This window comes from Seriola lalandi, unplaced genomic scaffold (assembly GCF_002814215.2).
Source record: "Seriola lalandi dorsalis isolate HSWRI2012SDOR001 ecotype SW California unplaced genomic scaffold, Sedor1 jcf7180002053933, whole genome shotgun sequence".
NCBI lineage: Eukaryota > Metazoa > Chordata > Actinopteri > Carangiformes > Carangidae > Seriola > Seriola lalandi.
The window spans coordinates 401,035-425,090 of record NW_019524486.1 but is presented as its reverse complement, the minus strand read 5'-3'; the positions used below and the strand labels follow the sequence as shown (position 1 = coordinate 425,090).

The following is a 24,056-nucleotide window of genomic DNA, read 5'->3' as shown; positions in this document are numbered from 1 at the left end:
ATAGTATAGCATAGTACAATAAGGCATAAGAACAACATAGTATAGTAAGACAAAAACAGTATAGTAAGGCATAAAAAGTCACAATATAGTAAGGTATACAAATGTCATAATACAGTAAGGCAAAAAAAAAGTCATGGTATTCATGCTATCATTATTTGGGAGTTTTTGGCAGAAATAAAACTCATGCTTTTGATATATCCAGCATTTTATGTCTACTCCTGCTAGCAACCTGACTGCTATTTTACAGAAGACAAAAGCCATGGTTACCTTGCTAGTTAATGCTTGCTAACAAAATAACATCAGTTAACGTTTTTCTGGTGATCTTACCACTGATATTCTCACATGATGTGAACCTTCGGATAGCCCCCACTCTTTCAGTCATTCAAATACTAGCATGCCCAAATTGGTTGTCTTGGAGTCGTACCCTCTTGGAGGGCACATTTGAATGACTTAATATGACTTCACTCCAAACATAGTGCAAGTTCACTCAAATGTCTGTAGGGACATGTCCCTACCGTCTATATGCAAACCTACGCCCTTGATCAGTTGTCTTCTTTTATTTTGCCTGACTGCAGCAAAGTGCAATACGAAAATAATCCGCCTCATATATGTCGAACTTTCTCATCACTACTGATACACTGAAAGGGAAGTGAGGAGATTACGTTGTGTAACCACATGAACTGTTAACAGAGATCAAATCCTTGAGATTAGTGCCACGAGATTGCATATTTTGAGATTACCAAAAAGGGTTGCTCCTGGCTGTTGCCATGGAGATGTTATCAACTTTTTGCCAACAGAAAATTGTTTGTTTTTTGTTCACATCTGAGCATGATCCTCAAAAAAATACTCTTAGTGGTACAACACATACTGGGATTTTCCTTCGCTTTGTTTTCAATGAATTTGTTTTGTGGGTTGTGTTGTGTTTGTGTTTCCAGGTCTGGTGCATGTAGGGGATGAGCTTCGAGAGGTCAACGGAAACCTGATAACCCACAAAAGGCCAGATGAAATAAGTCAGATTTTGGTAAAGGGGAAAAAAAAGCTTTTCCATGTAGCATCATGCTAGTTCAGATACTGATGATTACTGTGGATACAGTGGATGACAGTGCTACTCTTATGTTTTTGATCAGTCCCAGTCTCAAGGCTCCATCACACTCAAAATAATTCCAGCTGTCGTAGAGGAAGACAAACTGAAGGAAAGCAGGGTGAGGACTTCCTGTCTAAATACACAGCCAGTTTGCTTCAGAACACCCCCCCCCCCAAAAAAAAAACTGGGAAAAGATATCTATTTTATTTTATGATTGATGTTTTTAATAAGAGTTTTGTTGTGTTTTTTATCAATGACAATGCACTCGTTAATTATCTTTTGATGAATTTATTAAAGGATTCAATATTTTTGGGAGATTTGCTTTCTTGTTGAGGATAAGATTTGAAGATTTATACCATTCTCATATGCATTCATTAAATATAAGGCTATAGGCAGCAGTCGGTTAAAGACTGGCATAAAGACTGAAAACGGGGAAACAGCTAGCGAGACTCTGTCCAAAGGTAACAAAATCCACCTACTACTTATTTAATGGACAGTCATGAGAGTGGTATCGATCTTCCCATTGAACTCCAAGCAAGAATGTGAATAAATGTATTTCCCAAAATGTGGAACTACTTCTTGAAAATTACCACTGCTGACAGAATATCCCTGCATCCCTCAGGTCTACCTTCGGGCTTTGTTTGACTATACCCCTTTTGATGACAAGGCCACACCGTGCCAAGAGGCAGGACTTCCTTTTAAGAGGGGAGACATTCTCCAGGTGGTGAGCCAGGAAGACACCACTTGGTGGCAGGCCAAGAAGGTGGGCGACTGTAACCTACGCGCCGCCCTCATCCCCTCCACACAATTCCAGGAGAGGTAGTCGGCATCAGATCAGCTGTGACATAAATAACTGATTAAATTTTATTGGATCAATAATAAATCTTTTTTTTCCTCAGGCGCCTAAGATACAGGATGAAAATGGGTTCCTTTCCTGCTCCTGTGTCTCCAAAAACTCCTACATGTAAGCCTTATTTTACCTCTGCAATCACGGCCATTTTCCCTAACCTTAAACCCACAAATGTACAATAAGCTTAGATCTATACAGTTTGTATTGCAGGTCAAATCTAATCCAACCAATGAGATACAGAAAGAGATCATGTAAAGGGAACAGGGGATCTGAGGTTAAGCTCAAAAACGTAATCCATTGTATCATTCTCTAATCCAATTTTAAACAGTTAAGTGAAACAAAGAGGTTTGGGTGAGTTCTTTTCTTGCATCCATCTGCATAAAAGCTAAATTCTCACTAAGCTTCAAAAAGGAGATCAAGAAAAGCAGAGAAGTGGGTAATGTATTTCCATGCACAGATGCAATTTAGATGCAACATTTGGAAGACAATGAAAGTGAATTTGAGAAAGTGAACCTCATAGTCATGTGTATTAGGAGGCGCAGAACAGTGGTGTGTGGTATTCTGTTAACACCCTACAGTGATACTGTGTGTTATTCCTTGCATTGCTGTCCTCAGATGATCGTGCTGAGAGAGGTATGTAGACAAACCCTCATGTTAGAGCACATCTCTCATCCCTGGACTTGACTACATGTGTTCATGGTCGAATTCCTCCATGGTATTCTTATCCGCAAGCCCACCTGAGACTCACAGAAACATAGATTCTTGTTAACCCATCCCCACATCCCCTCCCTCACACACAATTTGCCCTTGTTTTTAGCCTTTACAGTTGTCTTTGCACCAACAAAACCCTCCCATCTGTGTGTCATAGTTACTGCACTTAACCTGCTGTGTTCTGCACATTAAAGTACCCTCAACATCAACCTCTGCTCCCTCCTCTTGCCCTGTCTTCTCTTCCTGCTTGCCATCTTACAGAAGACTGTGACAGTGATGGTGCTCTGAATGGAAAGGACATAGGTGAGGAGGCACAATCAATGAGTTTATCCTAATCACTGCAACATCACATTTCTGCTGTATCTGTGTGCTAATCCATCCCTTCTTTTAGAAACTGCAAGCTATCGTTGAGGTGTTGTGGTGGATTGCTTTGTGCTGCTTTGGTTGTGATTTGAGGGTCAGGGTAGATGAATGCTGGTATTATTTTTTGAACTTAACAGCAGATATAACACCTCACCACAGCACTCTATCTTCTTTTTAAAAACCATGCAACATAGCGAGAAAGTTTTTTTTTTTTTTTTTCACCCACACCTGACCTGATCCACTGTTGTCCTCCCAGCCCAGTTAGTTAGTAATCTTACCAGTTTGTTCATCATCAGATTTCCTGGCTGCTCTTACCTTAATGTGACTGTGCTTCTATGGAGTTGTTGTGCCTTAAAGCTTTACCACAGCCATTTTGATCTGGACCTCATCTTCACATCATTTGTCAATCATACAGATCCATTCTGACCAAAATCTCACACACAGCTTCACTTCAGATCTGCCAGTGTCCGTCAGAATATTGATCTCCCAATCCAATATGAGACTGTACGTTTGACATAGCATGTAAACGCTCCATTTTAAGTGGCTGTGTCACAGCTTTGTTAGTTCATCTTTTCTTTATGCTCAGCGCAAAATGACATAAGCATGGTATAGTCACACTGATACTATATTTTTTATCAAATGTCATAACAAAATTGAACAAGATATGTACAGTTTAAAATAAACTTGTAATTTGGATCCTATCGAGCACAATAGGCGAGTAGTGAGTTTAGTGAAGTAACTGTGATGATTTTGGTTTGATTAGTGTGATTGGACAATAATGCGAAAACTGTAGAGGTTTAAAATGGCTTTTGTGTCAGGAACTGATAAGTGGCAGCCTGTTTATTGTGGGTACATTTTCATGGCCCTCACTTTGTGTAAAAGCCCAGCACTTAATCTGTGTGCTTGCTTATTACACTGGCAGGCTTTTTGTGCAGTACGCTATAACCACGGAGCTTCTCCCAGTGTCTTTGTGGCAGCTCATTTATCTCATTGTGCTTCGCAAACAGCCTCTCTTCCTCTTCCACCATATGCTAAAGGTGCTTTGTTCATGTTTGGTGGTGAGGTAGCCGTAGCATGCATGGCTTCAAAGCTTCTATTCTACACAGTAAGCTGGTTGAATAAATGGTCTAATATGAGCTGTAGTTTCTCCCAAGAGTAAGGCAGCCCCTGCCTTCTGTGGCCATGCTTTCTCATGGGATTTTTACTCAGGTACTCTTACTGATTTCTTTTGGTGGTGTTCAGTGTGTCTGTGTTTTGTGATATAATGTACACACAGGATTTGAAGTTTTAATCAGGGAGAGTGAGATACACTTATTTCACTGTACTGGATTTTTTTAGTTCACTCTTCCATTAACTTTTTTTCTTAGTGGCAGTGTGATCTTGCAATAGACTTTCAGAGGGCTTTAGTGTATGAACATCTTACATTTGTACTTGCATGTCTTGGACAACAGCCAGCCTGCGCAGAAGTTTCCGCCTCAAGAAAGATCGCCAGTCTGCACCAGGAGAAGCTCACACTCCAGATGCTAATCACACAGACTTTCTGATTTATGAAGAAGTAACACAATACCTGCCCCGCCCCAGTGAGAGGCCTCGCCTTATAGTACTGATAGGTAGGTCAGCTGTTGGGTTTGATGACATTGAAGAAACTGCACTTGTATTTTTAGGACTGTTTGCTATTAAAGTTACACTAAGCATGGCAGTAAAGTAAAAATATTGTTTTATGTTTTGCATGCAGGTATATTCCCAGCACATGATCATCTTGTATAACTGTCTATTATTTGTACGGTCACAGGTTCCCTGGGAGCTCGGATCACTGAGCTCAAACAGAAGGTGATAGCTGAGAATCCTCGACACTACGGTTTGGCTGTGCCTCGTGAGTTTGTTTTTTATTTTCTCTCTAGCTTTTTTTTATCGCCCCACCTGCTCTGCAGTCAGTTTGGAGATGCAGGAATTTCTTTGTGTCAGTGGTTAAAGATGCTGTGGCTTTCACCTGAGGACCTAGTTTCTGTAATGCTGGTGATCAAGGATACAAGTAACATAAATCTACTGCTGTCCCCTCTCCCCAAGAGCTTATTTCACACAAAGCTACACCAAGAGAAATGAGCTATGGTGTGGAAACATTTTCACCTGTCTTGTCCTCTCTTGCATGGATCAGTTTTGTTCATCACTAGTATTAACAGCTGTAATACGCTTTTTTGGAGTGGACAGTACTGACGTTAGTTTTGCACAGCCTCTAATTTACTTTATTATCCTACAAAACCTTCATGATGAGTTAATGCATGAATTAATGCAGGTTGTATCATGAATTCCAGTTTGTGATTAGTTAATGGATCATCAATTAATGAATTTCATTTCAGTTACTTAAAACAATAATTTATACGCCACCTAGATCATTCTGATTTAAAAACAGCTTGATATTTCAATGAGGACAGGTTCTGTTCTGTTCTGTTTTCAGAGAGAATGCAAACGTTCAGTAATTTTCTTTTTTTTTTCCTCCTCACCCTGTCCTTGTGCTGGCTGTGTTTTTAAACATGTGGCCTGAAGACACCACTCGAGCCAGGAAGTGTCACGAGAGAGAAGGAGTGGAGTACCACTTCATCACTAAAGCGGCTTTCGAGGCAGACATCCAGAATGGCAAGTAAGTATTCAACACTGAAAAGACTATCTTGTAAACCAAGCAATTAAATAAAAGGTTTGCTGTATATTAAAGATTTCAGCCTGTCAACAAGAAAGTGATTAATTTAAGCTATCCAGATTTTTTTAATTACTTGTTACTAAGCTGTTCAGCCAGTGAATATTATTAGCATTTCTTTTTCTGAATAGTTCACAATGGCACTGTTTTCTTTCTTTTTTTTTGCAGGTTTATTGAATATGGGGAATATAAAGATAATCTGTACGGCACCAGTTTGGAGTCCATCAATAGAGTTTTGGATCAAAACAAAGTCTGTCTAGTGGATGTGCAACCAGAGGTCAGTAATTAAATTGCAGCCCCTGTATTTTTAATTCACTTGGCAGGACTTGGAGCATAGACACAGGGTTATATATTAGACATGTGATGTAGTGGATTTTTTTTCTTTACATTTAAATTAATTCAAGTGACCTCCCCCCTTTATTTCTTGGATCCATCTGCCGGCATAAAACCTCAGATCAGGATGAACAGATTGTCAGCCTCACTTTATCTTATCACACTAAAGATTATTGCAGCTCATTTTATCTGTCTTAATTAAAAGTCTCTGACAGTTCATACATAATGCAGCTGAAAGGATTTTAATTAGTGAAGAACAGAAGCTCTGTGTTCCCACGTTTTAGCATCACTGCTCTGACAGTTAAATTAGAGATGTTAAGATTCTGCTCGTCATGTCTAAAGTCTGGGTTCAGCTTACATCGCAGAGCTTTTAGTTCACCGAGCTGAAGGGTGCTTTCACCCTCAGACTCTTGTCAGCTTCAAGTTCTACGGGCCACATCTGGTTCTTGTGTAAGGTTAAGGATAGTTAATGTTTAAAGAGTCGTTTTTTTTTTATTTTGCATGCCTAAATGTCTTGTAAAAGTATAATCATTGATAACTTAGTTGCATTACATGTCTGTTACACTAAGACAGGAGAAAACATTTAACATCTACTGTAGAGTCTAGAAATGATGAGCCCCTTGTCTTCTAAGTACCATACATGCTATTCTCCTCCACATTCAGGCACTGAAGACTCTACGTACCGCTGACTTCAAGCCTTTCATCATCTTTGCACGGCCTCGCATCTATCTCACTCAAAAGAAACAGCTTGGCTCCTCTTCCTCTCTCAGCTTAGGGATCACGGTGAGTTCCATGGAAATACCTTGAAGAACATAAATTGTTTACTTGAAGCCTTTCCTGAAGAAATTTAACTTGTTACTTTGAAGTTTTCCCCACCTGTGTGCATGCTCTGAATCTACATCTCTCCCTCTTTTTCAAAATAGGAGGAGGACCTACAGGAAATGAATCAGTCGGCAGAGCGGATGGAAGAGTGCTATGGCCACTGGGTGGACTATGTCTTGGTGAGGGAGGATCCAGTCAGTGCCTTAGCAGAGCTCCAGGTCGTACTGGAGAGGGTGCAGATGGAACCTCAGTGGGTGCCTGTGTCCTGGGTGAGGAGCTAGTCCGCTTAACTGAGTCTGACTGCTTCATATCGGAAAGTGGACCGCTAAGCGAGGACAGACAAAACTGCTGGGAGCCTCTGAATGTTGGGAGTGATCCAGTGTTTACTGCCATATAACCATTCCACAGATACAGGTTTGTGAGTTGAGTCACTATCATAAAAGAACATCTGCAAGGACTGAAAGCTGCTTTTTTTCCCATCAGTCTGAACATGAAGCAAGCGTTTCTGATTACATGGATCACTGTAACTTAAGTCATACAGGCACAGGCTGGTGTACATACTGTGTATCTAAATAGTGCAGTGGCAGTATAACAGCTCTGACGGGCATGAAGTACATGCATGCAGGACAATGTTCCTAAAGAAAGCATCTGCACTTGTGTGATCAATACTGAAAGACATCCACTACATTACTGAAGTGCCATATTGAACATGTCAAACTAATAAATATAATTGTAAAGTGAAAATAAAACTCTGCAGATGTCTAATTTTTCAATGCTGGAACCTATGCTTGTGTTACAGTTACCCGATTTGGCTTTGATATGAGTCTGAATTCGATTTAGAAAAGCGTGTTTAGCTGAAAAATAAAATTCATGAGCCATCCAGTTTTATTTCGGGAAACCATTTACTTTAGAATGACTTATGTAACAATTACAAACCAACCCATAAACAAAAGAAGAAAAATATACATATGTGGTTAAATCGTGTGCAAGAATACACGAGGCCTTTTACTTCCACAGCTTCTTGATGGACATGTTCTTCTCGCTGTCTTTCTGCATCACCTGGTGACGAGTACAAAGAGAAACGGTCTCAAAAGGCGGGTAGATAAAGGTACAAACATTTACTGAGTGAGCATAAGAAGAAAACTTAACACTAAAAATATAAGGTGTGGGATTCATTCTGTTTAAGAGAGGTAATTCTACTAACCTTTGCCACAGCCATCTCAAAGTCCTCCTGGGTGACGTGAACTCTCCTCTCTCTCAGAGCATACATACCTGCCTCTGTGCAAACACCCTAAAAATACACACATAATAAGGAAATTCAATTATGAACCACCTCATTTAAGACCAGCCGCCTGCTACCATTCAGTGTGCCAATTCTCACCTTAACCTCAGCACCAGAGGCTCCAGGCATCAGCTCTGCAATTTTCCTCAGGTTAATGCCACGTGTCAGGTTCATCTTCCTGGAGTGGATCTTCAGGATGTCCAGACGAGCCTTAGGATGCACAATTAAAACATACTCAAACACAAAACCTCCCACAGCATGTGTAAGTATGTGAACATACTGTGCCAAGTATCTACCTCTTCATTTGGAGGGGGAAACTCAATCTTCCTGTCAATCCTGCCTGGTCTGAGCAGAGCTGAGTCAAGGATGTCGATACGGTTAGTGGCCATGATGACCTGCAGGGACAGAAGGTGCATTTTAGTCAGAGTTATTCATTAGAGCACTTGGGTAATTAAGGTTTAATCATAAACAGCAGAACAGAAGGTTTAAGGGCATCAGTAGTGAAATTACTACTATTAATTACAATTTCAACTCCCCAGCATTTATAATTTTTAAGCTGCTACTTACATACATACATAACATTTATTATGTTTAACCCCTATTTTTAATCTATAAAGTAAAGAAACATACTGTAGTTGGGCTGCTGTAGGCACTACTATTACTATAAAACAATATTTAAGTATGGATAACAAGGATTTAAGTAACAATAAAATGAAATACATAGTAGGGTACTGGTACAATAATGATCAAATATGTGAAAAGTTCCATCAACATTGAACAACAAAAGATAAATGGAATTATGTCAACGTGTATGTGTGAGATACCTTGATGTTCTTAGTTGCCTCGAAACCGTCCAGCTGATTGAGCAGCTCCAGCATTGTCCTCTGCACCTCACTGTCACCACCTGAGCCGCCCTCCAGACGAGACGAGCCGATGGAATCGATCTCATCCATGAAGATGATGGAGGGAGCGTGCTCTCTAGCCATGACGAACAGCTCACGCACCATACGGGCACCTGGTGCAAGAGAGGGGGGCAATTAAGGTTACACAACCAGATGCTTTTGATAAAGTCTAACCAAGAATGGAAGTGAAATTGATTACAGTATTAAGGAGGAGCTCACCCTCTCCGATGAACTTCTGGACCAGCTCAGAGCCGGAAACCCTTATGAAGGTACAGTCAGTGTGGTGGGCCACAGCTCTGGCCAGCAGGGTCTTCCCTGTACCAGGGGGACCGTACAACAGCACACCCTGCAACCACATAAAGCCACACAGAAATCAGAACCATCTATACACTGACAGATGGATACACCAAATGACTAGAATTGCAACAATTAATCAGCAACTATTCTGATTACCAATTAATCATTTCAGTCACTATTCAAGCAACAATGACAAAACTTCTCTGGATCGAGTTTTTGTTGAGCTGCTGTTTTTCATCTGTGTTACATCACTCAGGCCCTGCAAATATCAATGTTGTCAAATAAGATCTGTGTTTCATCATGCAATTACATTTTTTTTGCCTCAGACATTATCTGAAATGGTTTAATAAACCTAATCTGCAAGAAAAAGATTCTAAACCTGTAGAGAAGCGACACGCTTTAATCTCAAAATGTTAATAAATAAAAATCACCAAAAATAAATATAAAAGGGCTTACACAAAGCAACATAAGCTCCTTCATGTGAAAATGCCATGGTGATGATGCATGATATGGGCCAGTGATTCCTTTCTATACATTTAAAAGTCGCAATTGCACAATTCTGCAGAGGGCTGACAAACCTATTCTCTGATCTTATAAAAAGGCAAGAAAAGAGTAGACATTTTACAGTACAATGTAAAAAAAAAAAAGAAAGAAAAAAAGTGTGCTTGTATGCTATAAGCTGTCTTGTCAATCACCCACCTTGGGCTGTGCAATGCCTAAAGCCTCGAACAGCTCTGGGTGTTTAACAGGCAGCTCAATAACTTCTTTGATCTCCTTGATCTGCTTATCCAGGCCACCAATCATTTCATAAGTGGAGTCCGGCACCTTCTCGACCATCATGAGAGACACCAGGGGGTCCACCTTGTTGGGCAGGATCTTGTGCAGGGTGTAACTGTCGTTGCGCAGTGCCACACGGCAATTTGGAGTCACCTGGTGCAGAAGTGACAAATGGATGATAAAATGTTTTAGGTTTCATGTTTCCCAACAACAAATCCTCCTTTAACTTAGTGATTGACTGTAAAGGGTAGCAAATATGGCTTATTTGGGTTAGTTGGTATATTCAGTCTTGAACTATGGTGGTTACAACTTGTTTGTTTTCTTAAGTGTTGCACTTCTGATACTTTAGTTTTTAAGTTCTTGTATTGACAACAATAGGAAAACGGGTTAAGTACTGTGACAAACCTATAATACTTACATCATTGATGTCAATATTCTTGTCCACATCCACAACAAATTTTCCTTCTGGATGCACCTGAAATTGGTGAGGAGATGTTTATATCTAAACTGTCAAATGGCACTCAAAATATAGTGCACTACAAAGAACTTTGGAAAACAAGTGTAGAGCATACCTTGACAAGCACTTTCTTTTTGTCCATGACCCTAACCACTTCACCTACATAGGACCCCTGCTCCTGCAGTAACTGCAGCTCCTCACGAAGGAGACGCACTAAGAAAAGAGAAAAGCTATTTTATTTCCAAACATAAGCACAATTTTGGTACAGCTTCATTTGACAGCGTGGAATTATATTTTGAAATACAATCATGTTACAGTAATGAACCATAGTGTACCTTTGGCATTGAGCTCATTCCTCTGTGCCTGCAGACGTCTGAGATTCTGGCTCTTTTCATTCACTGTCAACTGTTGAAAAAACAGTGCTTCAGGATTGACAGGCAAACAAAAGTTGTGAAATCCAAGTCATATTACCAGTTGAAATGTACCAGATATTATTTTCTCACCTGTAACTCTTCTATCTTAGACAAGTAGTACTGCCGGAGACCTGAGCCACCTTTACTCTCCCCCATCTCCATCTGTCAAAAGAAAAATCATCAAACTTTAAAACACTGGCATCAACAGCTCTTAATGACGGATTTCTTCAAGTGAGAGATCTACCATTATGACAGAGAAGGCCTGCAGCTACTGACTGCTTTCATTTGGTCTATAAAATTGTGAAACACTGCCATCATTAGTTCCCAGAATTCTTGTAACACTTTCAAAATTCAGATTGTCCAACAGATAGTACATATCCAATTCCATTTCCAATAATATAAAACAGTAAATGCCCAACTGTAAGAACTTAAGACTGAAAATATGATGTTTTATCTTGATAAATGACAATTTAAACCATTTAACAGAACTGATGTTGATTTATTTCCAATTGGTCGACTAATTGAGTTTACCTTATTAATTAAAACACTAACATTAGGTCTATTCAAGTAACAGTAACCACACAAATGTAATGAACATCTGTGGACACGGGCTGTCAACTCATCAAGCCTGGTAAGTAGTGCTGGATTGTTGACACATTTAAGATATTTAAAGGCAACAAAGTACCTTTATTCAGAAACAGTTTGCGCAACAACAAAACAAACGTTAACGTTACTTGCCTCTCCATAATTAACCAATTAGTTTATCCATTAACCAACATAAGCTAGCGTTAGCTAGCCTAGCCTAACTCGCACTGACAAAGACAAAATAACGCTTGGTCATAATTATAGCTTGTATTTCGCACCTCTTGTGTATTATAAACACAAAAAAACGGGGATACTGTGCCGATTCACCACTACCAGTCAGTAAAAGAAGCTAACTCAAGCTAACTACGCATACAATTGACAGTGAGGCTCGGCTAGGTCTGTAGCCGGGTTAGCTACAATGAGACAGCAAACCGGCTGCATACTACTCATTCAATGTTATAAACTAACTGACATTTCACTATTTACAGCACGATCGCATAACCATTCCGTCTCACAGCTGCTTTAAAGAAACTATTCGACTCAACGCATAATTGTAGCATTTCCTTGATAATACACGAATTAATTCAACAAAACAGCGGAGAGAAAAAACACCTACATGATCGATCCCGTCCACCTCCATCTTGAAAATTCTACTTCCGCTTGAGAACAGGCGTATCCGGCAGAGTACTTTTTACAAAATAAATGCGCACATCGCCGCCTACAGTCCTGTTTTAAAAAGTACATTTTCTTTTTCAGTTCCAAACAGTGGAACGGGAGTTGCTTTGGCTCTCAAAGTCCCCAATAAGTATTCCTTGTAATATTTTTCAGCTAACTTAACGCGACCTTACTGAGTTTCACAGCTTAATTTACTCATACAAACACACACAGTCACGTCTCTGTTTTGTCACTTTGTAAACTGAGGCGAAGGTCGTAAGGTGCAAGTGTTGGATGTGTTTGCCGTTATTTGAGGCGTGGTAAACATGTCTTGGCTCTTTCAGATAGGTAAACCAGTCTTACCTGTTTAAATTGTTGCTCTCAGAAACACCCGAGCTCTTTGACCAGCACTAACATGCACACTCAAGGCATAACCTCAGTTCTTTCACCGTACAGATGAGAAAAGGCCTAGCCTATAGCTTTAATAAAAATGTAATATTATATTAAGTACAAAAGTATGTGTTACAATGTTAATGTAAATTTATCTAATTCTGTAATAGGGTTTCGACCAAAAAGGACAATATAACAATCATTTGTAAGTATATTTATTGTAAAAAAAAAAAAAGAAAAGAAAAAAAAAAGACTCAAATGTATAAAAGATAAAGGCCTTTGATTGATACACAACATGCAAACTTTTTACAAAGAGGCTGTACAAAAAACATTTGTACACAGAACATTTCTAAAATTCTAAGTGCCTTCTTCACAAAACAAATTTTGGCACAGCAACATCTGTTAACATGGAATGTCTCAAGAAATTCTGGAGAGTCGCTCATACAAAACCTTGACAAAACAGCATTTCAATGAAAGGTTAAAGTGTACATAACAATTTGGTGCATTGTTTAGTTGACACACTACAACTGCATTCCTATTTTATTAACACCAGTTAACTTTCTTGGGAGGTGTGGAGAACCCTTTAACCCAAAAAGCCTGCCACAGTTTCTCCACCTGGCATTAAGACAATGAAAAACCACAACAACAAATGAAAACAGCATGTAAACATTCAAGAAGTACTAAAAAAGAACTGCTGAATTACAGCTGGACAGAGTGGATTCATGTCCTCGCACAAATGAGCTCTATCTTTTCCCAGAGTAGAGCTTTCCTGGAAATCCTGGTTTCTTACATATTAAAGAAATGTTTCATTTCAAATGACACATCTGCTAATATAAAAAAAGCACCAAAACCTGTACAATTATTATTGGCATCAAAAGCTTCTTATCTAAGTAATAAGACATCTTAAGAATTCCTATGTTTATTGAAGATAAAATCAAAATTATCTGAATTAAATTTTGAATAGATATATATTTTTCGAAATGAAATGCTTAATTCTACTATGCCTCCCAATTCATGTTTATTGAGATGTTACCAGACATCAGGTATTGTCCCTATCTTAAGGTTATGGCTTTAAAATGTGACGATAAACAGAACTGCTTTCAAAATAGCAAAGTGATGCTGAAAACGCATAAACAGCACCAATTCTCGTGTTGTTTTAAGCATATTGTACCATAAACAAAACATACTGCAAAACAAGGCAAAGATTATTTGAACAGGCTCAAAATGACAGATAATGCAAGGCAAACACATTATTAAGGACATGTAAATAACCTCTTTGGTCCCATAAACTCTGATGATTTTAAAATTATTATCTATGGGAATGGCAAAGATATGCATCCCACTAAGAAGGTGGTATCTTATACCATGTCAGTGAGGATGGCTTTGTGAACACCTAAGCTGCAACATTAGCTTGTGACTTTCCAAGCTAATTCAAACTGTAATTGAGAAGACATTAACACCTGAGGTGTAAACCTAAGTTTGCCGTGACTCCCCTGGAGTACATCTTTAGGTGAGTCGGATTCCCAACACCTGCTCCAACTCTTGTCTTCTCTGTTGCACCTGAAACAAAGAAGGAATAGTGCCAGATGTCAGTAAACTAATAATCTACTGAACCCTTACAATAAAGCCTTTATCAAGGATATAATAGTTAATATTATAATACATATAAAAATTTAACAGTGCATTAGGTGCTGTAATTCCTTACTTTGGAGTAAATGTATCTGCCCACTGCCTCTGGTACCCAGGGTGCCTCGTAGAACTCAGTCCTCCTCTCCTCCTCTGGGTTTCCTGTCACATCTGTCATCAGCTGATGAAAAAAAAAAAGAAATTATCAAACTGGATCCATAATATCACGTATACAAAATGTATGTATACATCAGTGTAATATATATATAAAAAGATCACTTTATACACTTTATACACAGCAAAAAGTTACTGAATCTCTGTTTTAATGTCTGTTCATTCAGTTTGTGTTGGCACAGACCCCCTGTACTAAAGGAGCCCAAATGAGCCATAGGTGCAGGTCAGCTGTAAATTTGCCAGGTGTACTGGCAACATATTACCATTGCATTGCCTGAAAAAAATGCTCCAAACTCATTTTAGAATAGAACTCTTTAAATTTGAAAAAGGGAGCAAATATATGTGAACAAAAAAAAACATGGGGTTATGGTTTTCATGAAGATATATGTGATGATACAGCTGCCATTTGAGCTTAAAGACATAAAGAAAAGTTCACAATAAGATATTTACAGTACAACCTTACTGACATTTAAGACATACACATTGTAATACTTTGAAAACTATTTTCTTAAAAACAAAATACATCAAACTGATGTTGTTTGATTTGTAAACCCAATCTTATTGAACAAGACTGTATAAAAAGAAAGAGCAGAAATTAAATTACATCCTATATGGACTCCTGTAGAGACACAGGAACATGGAGTTAGTGTGTTGGGAGAGGATGTTTACCTTAAGATCTCTGCTCTGAGACTTGAGCCAGTCCTGGATGAACTCCTGTGGATTATTGCTGAAGCTCAGCATAAAGTCTCTCTCAGTCTTCAGCTGGTTAATGTACTCAATCGTCTCATGGATCTGTAGTAAAAACAACCAGTGCAGTAATCAATAACTCTCTTAACAAATGTTTTCTTTCTTTTTATTGCGATTCTCCTAAAAATGGCTGTGAGGTGCCGGTGTCAGTGACTGAATGGAAGAACAGGCCTTACCTTCATCTCCAGAGCAGCAATTTCCTGTTGGTTGGTTGTAGAGGACAAAAAGCTGTTCATTTGGCCTTTAAGTGGGTCGTCCACCTCCACATCAATGTCATAACAAGCTGTCTTCTTCTGATCTGTGGGGTCCACACTGCTCAGAGCCGACGAGAAGACAGCATGAGAGAATTCAAGTTGGATTGTAATAAGACAAGAAGACTGCAAATTTAAATAGCAAACTAGGGCTGAGATCTTATATAAATGAAAGATCATATGTAACATTTAAATCATTGGAAATACTTTGGAGGACTTTAGATTCACAAGTAAAAAAAAAAAAAGAAAAAAAAGAAATCAATTAATAAATGAGACCTTGACAACACTGGCAATTTGGCAAGAACACACGCACAATCTCAAGTGAGAGGGATAATGATCCACGCTCTCTTACCTAATGACATGATTGATAATGATGGGGTCAGGGTGCTGCAGCAGGCCCGCCAGTTTCATGGGAATCTCAGAGAACCTCATGCGAGGACAGCTGAAGATCTGTAAAAGCATTTGGTCAGAGATTATGTCAGATATGCTAAAGGTAAAGATAATTAAAGGAACAAATTAGATGGTATACATATTGTATATTTATTCTTGAAATGAATAATATATGCCCTATATTTCTCAACTTTAGCAAGGATGATGTTTAAAGCATTTTGAAGTATCAAAGTAACACTGTGAAATTTATGCTAAAGAAGAAAACTAGCATTTTGTTGGTTGGTCTCTACTCAGAAATATTCCATTACTTGTCTGAAATAGCGGTTGCAGTTGATGTACTCCTTCTCATGACCATCCTGCAGCTTGTTGTTCTTGATGTAGAGCCAGAGAGCTTGCATGATGCTGGCCCGTGTCTGTGTGTGCACACCCAGAAGGCGAGCCAGCCGTGGGTCCAGTTTGTACTGAGGGGGCTGGAAAAAAAAAAAAAGCACTGGGTCAAACATAAAGTTAGTGGAAACTGGTTTGAACAAATCATACCACCAAGGGGTACAAATGTTTGCAACCAGATGGATGAGAAAAGAGTGTGGGTGTATGCACACATACCTGGTGGTCAAGCATGAGCAGTAGGGTGCATTTAACATTCACATCACCGGGTCTTTTAACCTGGAAACCATCTGTCTCCTGAGTGGTGGGCATTCTATGCCACTGTAAGATAAAAATAAAAGTAAAATATCAACTAAGACTTTTTTTTCTTCTTAATTTTTGTCCTCTTAGAGTTAAACTAAATCCAAACTGATAAGTGTTGATACAAAGTTACATTCACTCAAATACATCTCTTCCACAGTCCACTATTTACTTTACTACAAAGTTTTACTGATTCCACCTTAACTCCACTTTATGACCAGAGCTGAAAAACGGACTGGGGCTGGTTAATCAACAGAAATCTCACAACATTTTTGTGTCCGTGTGCCTAAAGTGTTAAGATGTGGTTGCATCAAATGCTTATGCCATTATGTCATACCTCTACTAAGTGGTTGTCAGGTCCATAGAGCTCCTTATCAAGCTCAATCACGAGGCTCTTGAAGAAAGATGAGAACTTCCTCTTTTGCTTACCAGGCTAGGAATAAAAAGTGCATAAAAGAGTGTGAAAATGCAGAGCAAAAAGATTGCTATCTATGTATTCTTATTGTGCTGTGTCAGGCTGTGCAGCTGCATTGTTTAGCTATGACCACATTTGGGGGTGGCGAAGTACAAAACTGTAGACAAGTAGAAAAAGCTGTTGCACCCCCACCCTCTCCCCAGCCCTGTCAAACCGTTTGCACAACATGACCCCTTTCACTCCTTCCCTCACATCCCTTTTTCTTTTTCTGTTACTCCATGCAAAACTCCTACGCATGCCTAACCCAATGAGCCAGGGGAGAAATATTAACAGGGAAAAAAAAAATCCTCCTTCATGTGGACCCAGATAACACAATGAGTTCTGCTGGAACTGATGGAAGGAGGGGAGACATTTCAGCTCCTGGTATGTAAAGGCCAGTGGTTTCAATTCCTTGTTTCAAAAGACAACATGAGCTTGTGTGCATGAGTGCATGTGTGTGTATGTTAGGAGCTGTCGGGTGGAGTGGGGAGAGCTGTAAACACACATCTGGTTGCGTGGTCTGAGCCAAGGACACAGGCCAACCAGAGCTGAGTGACTGTGAAGTTTTCAGAAACACAATAACAAGAGACTGAAATACTTGGAGTCAGACCACAGTGAGACAATTGTGAAACCGAGCAAGAAGATTCAAATGTAAATGACTGTGTTATTCACGTACTTCCTCCAGAAGTTTTCCCTCCACTCTCAGCTCCCAGGAGGACACCTTCTCTGCCTCCTCGCCCTCAGGCTTGCTGGGTGTGTATGTGTTGGAGATGTAGATCCTGAGTTTGCGTTTTTGCTGTCAAAGAGATGAACAAGCAGATGCATTGGGAATTCCAGTAAAAACTCTTGCTCAATTTAAAATGAACCATGGGAAATTTGAATCAGATTCCTTTGGCAAGTAAGATTTTTTTAAACTGCACCTGGTGATTGGTGGAGGAAGCTTTTTGACAGAACATGGTGGTCATAAATTAGTCAATCAAGACAATTTAAAGTTATAATCCTTAAGATTTTCATGATATGAAACTGCACTTTTTTATGCTATTTATGGTCTGCATTTTTCTCCAATAGCCATTCAATGTATTTACATTATGCAGTTCCTTCTCTGTCTGTTTCATTGTTATTTGCAGAGTCCACAATTTCTACACTGGATTCCTTACAAATAAGGGATTCACAGAAAATGATACATCCATGTGATCCAGTGTTGTATTAAATCACAGCTAATGCAAACTTCCAACTGCTGCCACATCACATTAAAAGCATCAACATAAAGTGGCTTTTATTGTGAAGACACCACTTTATCTTAGACTGACTCCTTTATCTTCAACAATGTTGAAGTTTGTTTGGCTGCATTGTTAACGGATACATCAACCACACTTACCACCAAATGAACCAGGACTGAGATCTCAAGGACTTTAATATTGTGATTAGGCAGCACTTCACAAAGCCTAATCTCTGAATATTCTTTTATTAAATTTCCTTAAAATATGATAATGCAACATCATGAAGAGATACCATAATGGGCTTCTTGATGGCTTCCTGAATCTCCATACGCTTTCGAGCGATGGTCTGATCCAGTTTCCTCTCAAAGGCCAAGAGGTCCATGTAGGCCTGGGACTCTGGGACCAGGTCTCTGATCTAAAGAGCCAAAAGTAGAATGTAAGTATTAAGGGAATACAGAAAACTAAAGGCTAATTGGTTCCATCTAAGACATGATTCAGGGGATGAAAATTTTCTTACTCTCTGTGGTAGAACCTTGTCCGCCATCTTGCGTCTTTTTGCCCTGAATCACACAGAAAATATAATATACATGATGATTTCCAAAGTAAAAAAACAAAAAAAAAACGTATTGACCACAGTAACCATGTGCCTTCTCTAAAATATAGATGATCCAATCTCTAAAAATATCACTTAATTGGATGAGGACATACTGTACTATGCTGCCAATGTTTTCTCATTATTTAGCATTTGCCCTTCATTAACCAATTTACAAGGAACTGACCGCGTACTGGAGCACACAATACAAGACTAACAGAAAGACCTCATTCACTTCATTTGATTACAATGTATTTGTGAAAACTTCATAGTGCGATAACAAAATCTTGGCCACTGCTATCTCTTCATTAACTCCCCCAAATGAGCACCTCAGGCTCCCACTTATCATTGCTATTGACTTCATAAAAGCTGTTTTGTTTCTTTAATTAAATTACACAGTTCCCCCTCATTACGACTAAATTTAATTCTGAAGCTCTTTAATGAGAATTTAGGATGTTGCTTCTAGCCTTGTAGTTCACTAATACTACTGTACTGAGAATTTTGTTATGAGATAAACCTTTAAAAAACAAGAGGTTCATTGTGGCTAAAAGTGTAAATACGGCCTCACATCATGGCTCGCCTCATTTATGACTGTGGCGTCACTGAGCAGTTTGAAGTCAAAAATACCCACTTGTGTCTGCTGCTTTGAAAGCTAAGGCCAGTCATGAGATACTCCTATCTGCGTGTCTATGTGATCAGAGCTGTGCTTTTAACAGTACAGCAACTTCACAGACGGAATGCAGAGGGAAAAAAACACATGAATAGATAAAGAGCGATGTTGTTATAATGTTAATGAGGCACGACAGCCAAAATTAGCAACTGCAATTTTCATGACTGTGTGATAATATCACTACTGTGGTACGATGTATAAAAATATGCATTCATAAATTCATAGACAAGATAGACCTTTTGTTTTACTGAGCTATAATTTGAGTAAATTTCCTTCTGAACATCATCATTATGTTTGTATGTACATTACTAAACAAAAATGTGAAATTGAGATTCTGAACTCTTCCATCTGCACAAAAAGCAACAAAATAACAATACTATAAAGTAATCTAAATGTTTGAGTCGACCATCGCTTTTCACCAGTTGTTTGTTTTAGTCAGTCTGACTGACTGACTAAAACAAACTGGTGAAAAGCAAGTGAAAATGAGGTTCCGTATGTCTAAATTATGAAAAAAGGAGGAAATGTTGCAGGAAATGTGATGTGATTTAAAAAGTAAACAGTATTTGAAGTGTTGCTAGTAAAATTTTTATTTCTATTTATTCATTGTTGCTGTTGTTAAAAAGTGGCTGTGAAAAAACCTTAAACAGCTTGACTCTTGATTTAATTAAGTCATTAATTAAAAGGAAAATGCCAAATGTTTTAGGTTCAAGTTAATCAAATAGCAAGATTTGCTGCTTTTCTTTGTTTCTTGTTTTGTATCATCATAAATTGAATGTATTCTGGGCTGTTGTTCAGACAAAACAAGACATTTTAAAATGTCACCTTGAGCTTTGGGAAATTGCAATTTTCTTTTGGGATCGATTAATAAATACAGAAAAATAATCCACACATTTATCAATAATAAAAAAAAAACTTAGTTAGTTGCAGCCCCATTTATATGAAAGTAAAGTAAAAATCTCCAGAGTGCCAGATTCTCTGATTTGGCGCCAGGCTGTCTTGGTCAATCAACCTTGGCATTGTTCCTCTCCCTCTCTTCTCCTTCTCTCACACAAACACTCTCACTTCTCCACAGTTTACCCTCGTCTGAGGCCTCCTCCCAGCGCCTCTTGCTGCTGCTGTTGATGCTGATGAAGGAACCGTTTCCTTGAGGTGTCCATGCCTGGAGGCCCCATGCCTGGCCGCATGGGCATGTTCCCACCACCATAAGAGGGACCAGGCAGCTGACCCCCCATTGACCCCATGGGGCCCCCCACCCTATTGGGTGGCATCCCTGGGCGCTAGAGAAAAAGGGAGGAGGCTGAAGCTGTAATTCCAGGTTCAAGAATTTTCAAATACTGAAAACACTCTGCTGTGTAGTAAACCAGTTTCTTTCTCCAGATCCCTGTACTTCTTTTCTAGTACTCACTCCTTTCCCTTGACAAAAAAACAAAACAAAACCAAAAAAACTATGGTTATTGAAATGTGTATGCTTTCTTTCTGCACTATAGGTTTACAACAGATTAGTATATATTCCCAATGTAATGTGATACTGATATTAGATTTAATGTCAAAAAAGAGTATAAAATGATAATTACATAGATGATAAAAATTAGTGTTTCCTGAGTTCTGCTGGGTCTTTGAAATAAGTGTAAATGGCTTACTGTATGCACAAGTATACTGGTTAGCACAGACATAACGTCGCTTACAATAGATGTTATTGTGTGCACCATGGAATTATAGTAATAGTTTTAATCAGCATAAATAACAACATATCAAGCAGTTAAAAGAAATTTGATGTAAATGTACAGTATGTACAGATTAAACAATGAAGACAACAGTAACTTTAACATTAGTAACTCCTACCAAAGTTTTTAATTGTTCTGTTTTATTGTGAGGTTTATGAATGTGTGATTTTGATCAATCTACAACCCTTATCTTGTTTTAAAATCCAGCTACAATCTTAAATAAACAAAATTGTACTGATTTATCAACAATGTAGATTTGTCTTTTAACGGAAAAGCAAATACCTGAACTCATATGGCCCTAACACGACTGTTATAATGCATGTCAACTAAAGACCACATGAAGCTGCAGATGGTGGCAAAACTGGGATAATGTATGCAGGCTTAGCTCTGACAGATGGTGGTGATGATAAACTTACTTTTGTTTTCAAGCTAACTGACATTAGGCTAAGGGCTGCCACGTGATTTTCGCTTTCACACATGCACAAAACATTGTTCTATTATAATAATTTTAATTAAGTCTCCAAATATTTAAAGACACACAATGATCAATCACTATAAACGTTATGTTCAAAATGTTATATTCAATGTATTAGTGGCAGTAAGTAATTACACACCCTTTCAAATGCGGAAGTAGTTTCCACACCTTGATATTTTAAAACTGATGCGCCTTAAGGTTGTTTTTTACTTTGGTATATCTGCCAGATACTAATTTTAACTGGATAAGTTTGTTTAACTCAAATGTAAGACAGCCACATTTACTCTTAAAAGCAGAGAGGGTAACATAAATTTAAAGAAGCCACAGCAATAATAATAAAAAAAAGCTTAAGTTAAATAACCTTTCGCTCAACACCAAATTTTCCTATTTAGCAGACACAAATTCAACAGAAAACCAACCTGGAGGTACTGGGGAGCGTTGTTCATGCTCCGGGGGTATCCCGCCGGAGGTTGCGGCATTCCTTGCATCCTCATGCCCCCTGAATGCCCAACATTCATGGGATTCAGATTCGGATTCATCGGGGGACCCGTAAAGCCTCCTCTTGATGCCATCTTCTAGATCCACAAGTGGTTAAAAGTGACGGAAACTTCTGCCAAATTTCGGTCCAAATACAAGTCTAGCAGGCTGCTAAATGAACGTCGCTGGTACAAGTCGTAAAGTATCCAGCTAGCTAACTACAGTAACTTTAGAGGAGGTCGGGTTCTGGTTTGACAGCAGGCACACTGTCAACAAAAAGCTAGCTAATGTTAGCTCGTCTTCTACCGTTTCAAGTTCCGGGATTTGCTTCTACCTACAACTGCTTGGTCTCTGGAGACACTAAGTGGTGGCTGTTGCTTGTCATCCCCTCCCCTTCTCTTTAGGTCTAAACATCGCTAAGTATCAGATTCTTCAGTGAGGCTAACGAAAAACATGATAACGCCTGTCTAACGACTAACTGAGCGACTAAAGCAAAACCAAGTAGTCTTCCAACTGCCTACACACACAATGCTAAATGCTGCCTTCAGTAACGTCGGAAATTTTCGATGCCTCCTTTACTCTTGCCTAATCAAAGGTTTCTCCTCTGGGCGTGGAAGAACTGGGTACTCTGAACTTACATTTTCACTTGTGTGACATTATTTCATAAAAACGCAAACAATCAAACTTTTTCTATGAGTTCATATAAGTGACATTGCAAGCACTACTACGTGATGGGTCCATGAACGTTTTTCACTTCCTCTTTCTATCATTCTGGTGGTGAAATCAAACTGTACACTGACTCTCAGGCGCACTGATCTTCCTCATTACCAAAACTGCCATTGTTTGGCAATTAACAGACCTCATAGCATGGCTGGGTTAACCTGTTAGATGGCCCCCAGGGGGAAAAGTATACTGTTAGGCCAATGTTTACTGCATGAACCAGAATCCACCTATCATAGGCTACCCCATGCATGTGTATGTGTATGTACCCTGTCATGTCCAGGTTCCCAGCAATCAACCAGCACTCATATGGATGAATAAGACTCTCTGGCTCCAGATTTTCTGTATATCAATTAGTCTGTAGTAATTTGATTAAGCACAACATTATATAGAAATAAGCACTGTGTGAGCACAATATAAACTAAGATACTGAAGGTCTTTACCCAGAAGTCTGTCTAAAAGACAGAGCCACAAAATTAATAACAATGCAGGAACTGCCTCTGTTGATAATGTAAATTTGTGGTGCAATTTGCAATGTAGTGAATCTGAGATCTTTTGGGCACTTTGGTTGGGGCCATAGGGCAGTTTGCCTTTTTTGCCTGGTAGGTAATCTAGCCTTGTTTCACAGAAGGGATGTACAGTGGGGTTCAAGTTAAGTTAAAGTGAACCACAAATCAATGACTTCAATAAAGTACCAGCAATGACACATATACATACTCATTGCATTTGAATGTTGACAGATGAAGGCAATGATAGAGCCTTAGTGAAAGATAGCCCCATGTGTTTCGACAAAAGGATTGTTGTTATATGTACAAACATATCTCACATTCCTTAGATAATACTGGCAGTATCTTATGATTCATACTAAATGCATCATTTTCTGAATGCCCTTTTGCAGCGCATGTGGTCCACGACTACTGTAACATCCTTCATACACAACAGTACCGACATGAAAGTTTCATTTTCTATCGTTTTTGCTCAGCCCCTTTGCCTAGACACACAACTGTAAAAGAACTCAGAAAAAAGACTTTAGGAATAGCGCTTGAAGGCAGCATAACTGAGTCCCTCTGGCTGTTTTCAGTACTGGAAACTCAACTTCTTTGAAGAAAAAAGGTCAAACTGTGTGATCTATGTTGTGTTTATCACCTGTCAGTTTCCTAAATATAAGATCTACCACATTTTGTTGCTTAAAAACCCTTTAATAAGCAGCATTTACTGTCTCATCCAACAGATGTGTAAT

At 38.9% G+C, this 24,056-nt stretch overlaps 3 protein-coding genes across 3 annotated transcripts; 1 reads left to right on the top strand and 2 right to left on the bottom strand.

Moving 5' to 3' along the window:
• Nucleotides 1-935: 935 nt before the first annotated feature.
• Nucleotides 936-7,628, top strand: LOC111652255 (MAGUK p55 subfamily member 3-like; the record flags this gene model as incomplete). Its single annotated transcript, XM_023402470.2, has 13 exons — nucleotides 936-1,021; nucleotides 1,128-1,202; nucleotides 1,707-1,903; nucleotides 1,984-2,048; nucleotides 2,550-2,567; nucleotides 2,907-2,948; nucleotides 4,152-4,217; nucleotides 4,460-4,618; nucleotides 4,801-4,881; nucleotides 5,553-5,646; nucleotides 5,869-5,977; nucleotides 6,697-6,816; nucleotides 6,957-7,628. Coding segments are annotated over 13 exons (1,292 nt in total), but the record flags the coding sequence as incomplete, so codon positions are not given.
• Nucleotides 7,629-7,722: 94 nt separating this feature from the next.
• On the bottom strand, nucleotides 7,723-12,251 carry psmc5 (proteasome 26S subunit, ATPase 5). The gene is made up of 12 exons (XM_023402468.2): nucleotides 12,185-12,251; nucleotides 11,074-11,145; nucleotides 10,906-10,975; nucleotides 10,686-10,783; nucleotides 10,532-10,588; nucleotides 10,036-10,266; nucleotides 9,259-9,385; nucleotides 8,962-9,152; nucleotides 8,434-8,532; nucleotides 8,237-8,347; nucleotides 8,060-8,146; nucleotides 7,723-7,914 (listed from the first exon to the last, which is right to left on the bottom strand). The coding sequence occupies exons 1-12, from the start codon at nucleotides 12,206-12,208 to the stop codon at nucleotides 7,861-7,863; spliced, it is 1,221 nt and encodes a 406-aa protein (XP_023258236.1). The 5' UTR covers nucleotides 12,209-12,251; the 3' UTR covers nucleotides 7,723-7,860.
• Nucleotides 12,252-12,811: 560 nt separating this feature from the next.
• smarcd2 (SWI/SNF related BAF chromatin remodeling complex subunit D2) lies at nucleotides 12,812-22,621 on the bottom strand. Its single transcript, XM_023402488.2, has 13 exons — nucleotides 22,039-22,621; nucleotides 20,498-20,697; nucleotides 18,676-18,718; nucleotides 18,451-18,573; nucleotides 17,615-17,734; nucleotides 16,822-16,917; nucleotides 16,404-16,505; nucleotides 16,109-16,270; nucleotides 15,763-15,860; nucleotides 15,336-15,471; nucleotides 15,082-15,204; nucleotides 14,318-14,419; nucleotides 12,812-14,172 (listed from the first exon to the last, which is right to left on the bottom strand). The coding sequence occupies exons 1-13, from the start codon at nucleotides 22,189-22,191 to the stop codon at nucleotides 14,119-14,121; spliced, it is 1,512 nt and encodes a 503-aa protein (XP_023258256.1). The 5' UTR covers nucleotides 22,192-22,621; the 3' UTR covers nucleotides 12,812-14,118.
• Nucleotides 22,622-24,056: the final 1,435 nt, after the last annotated feature.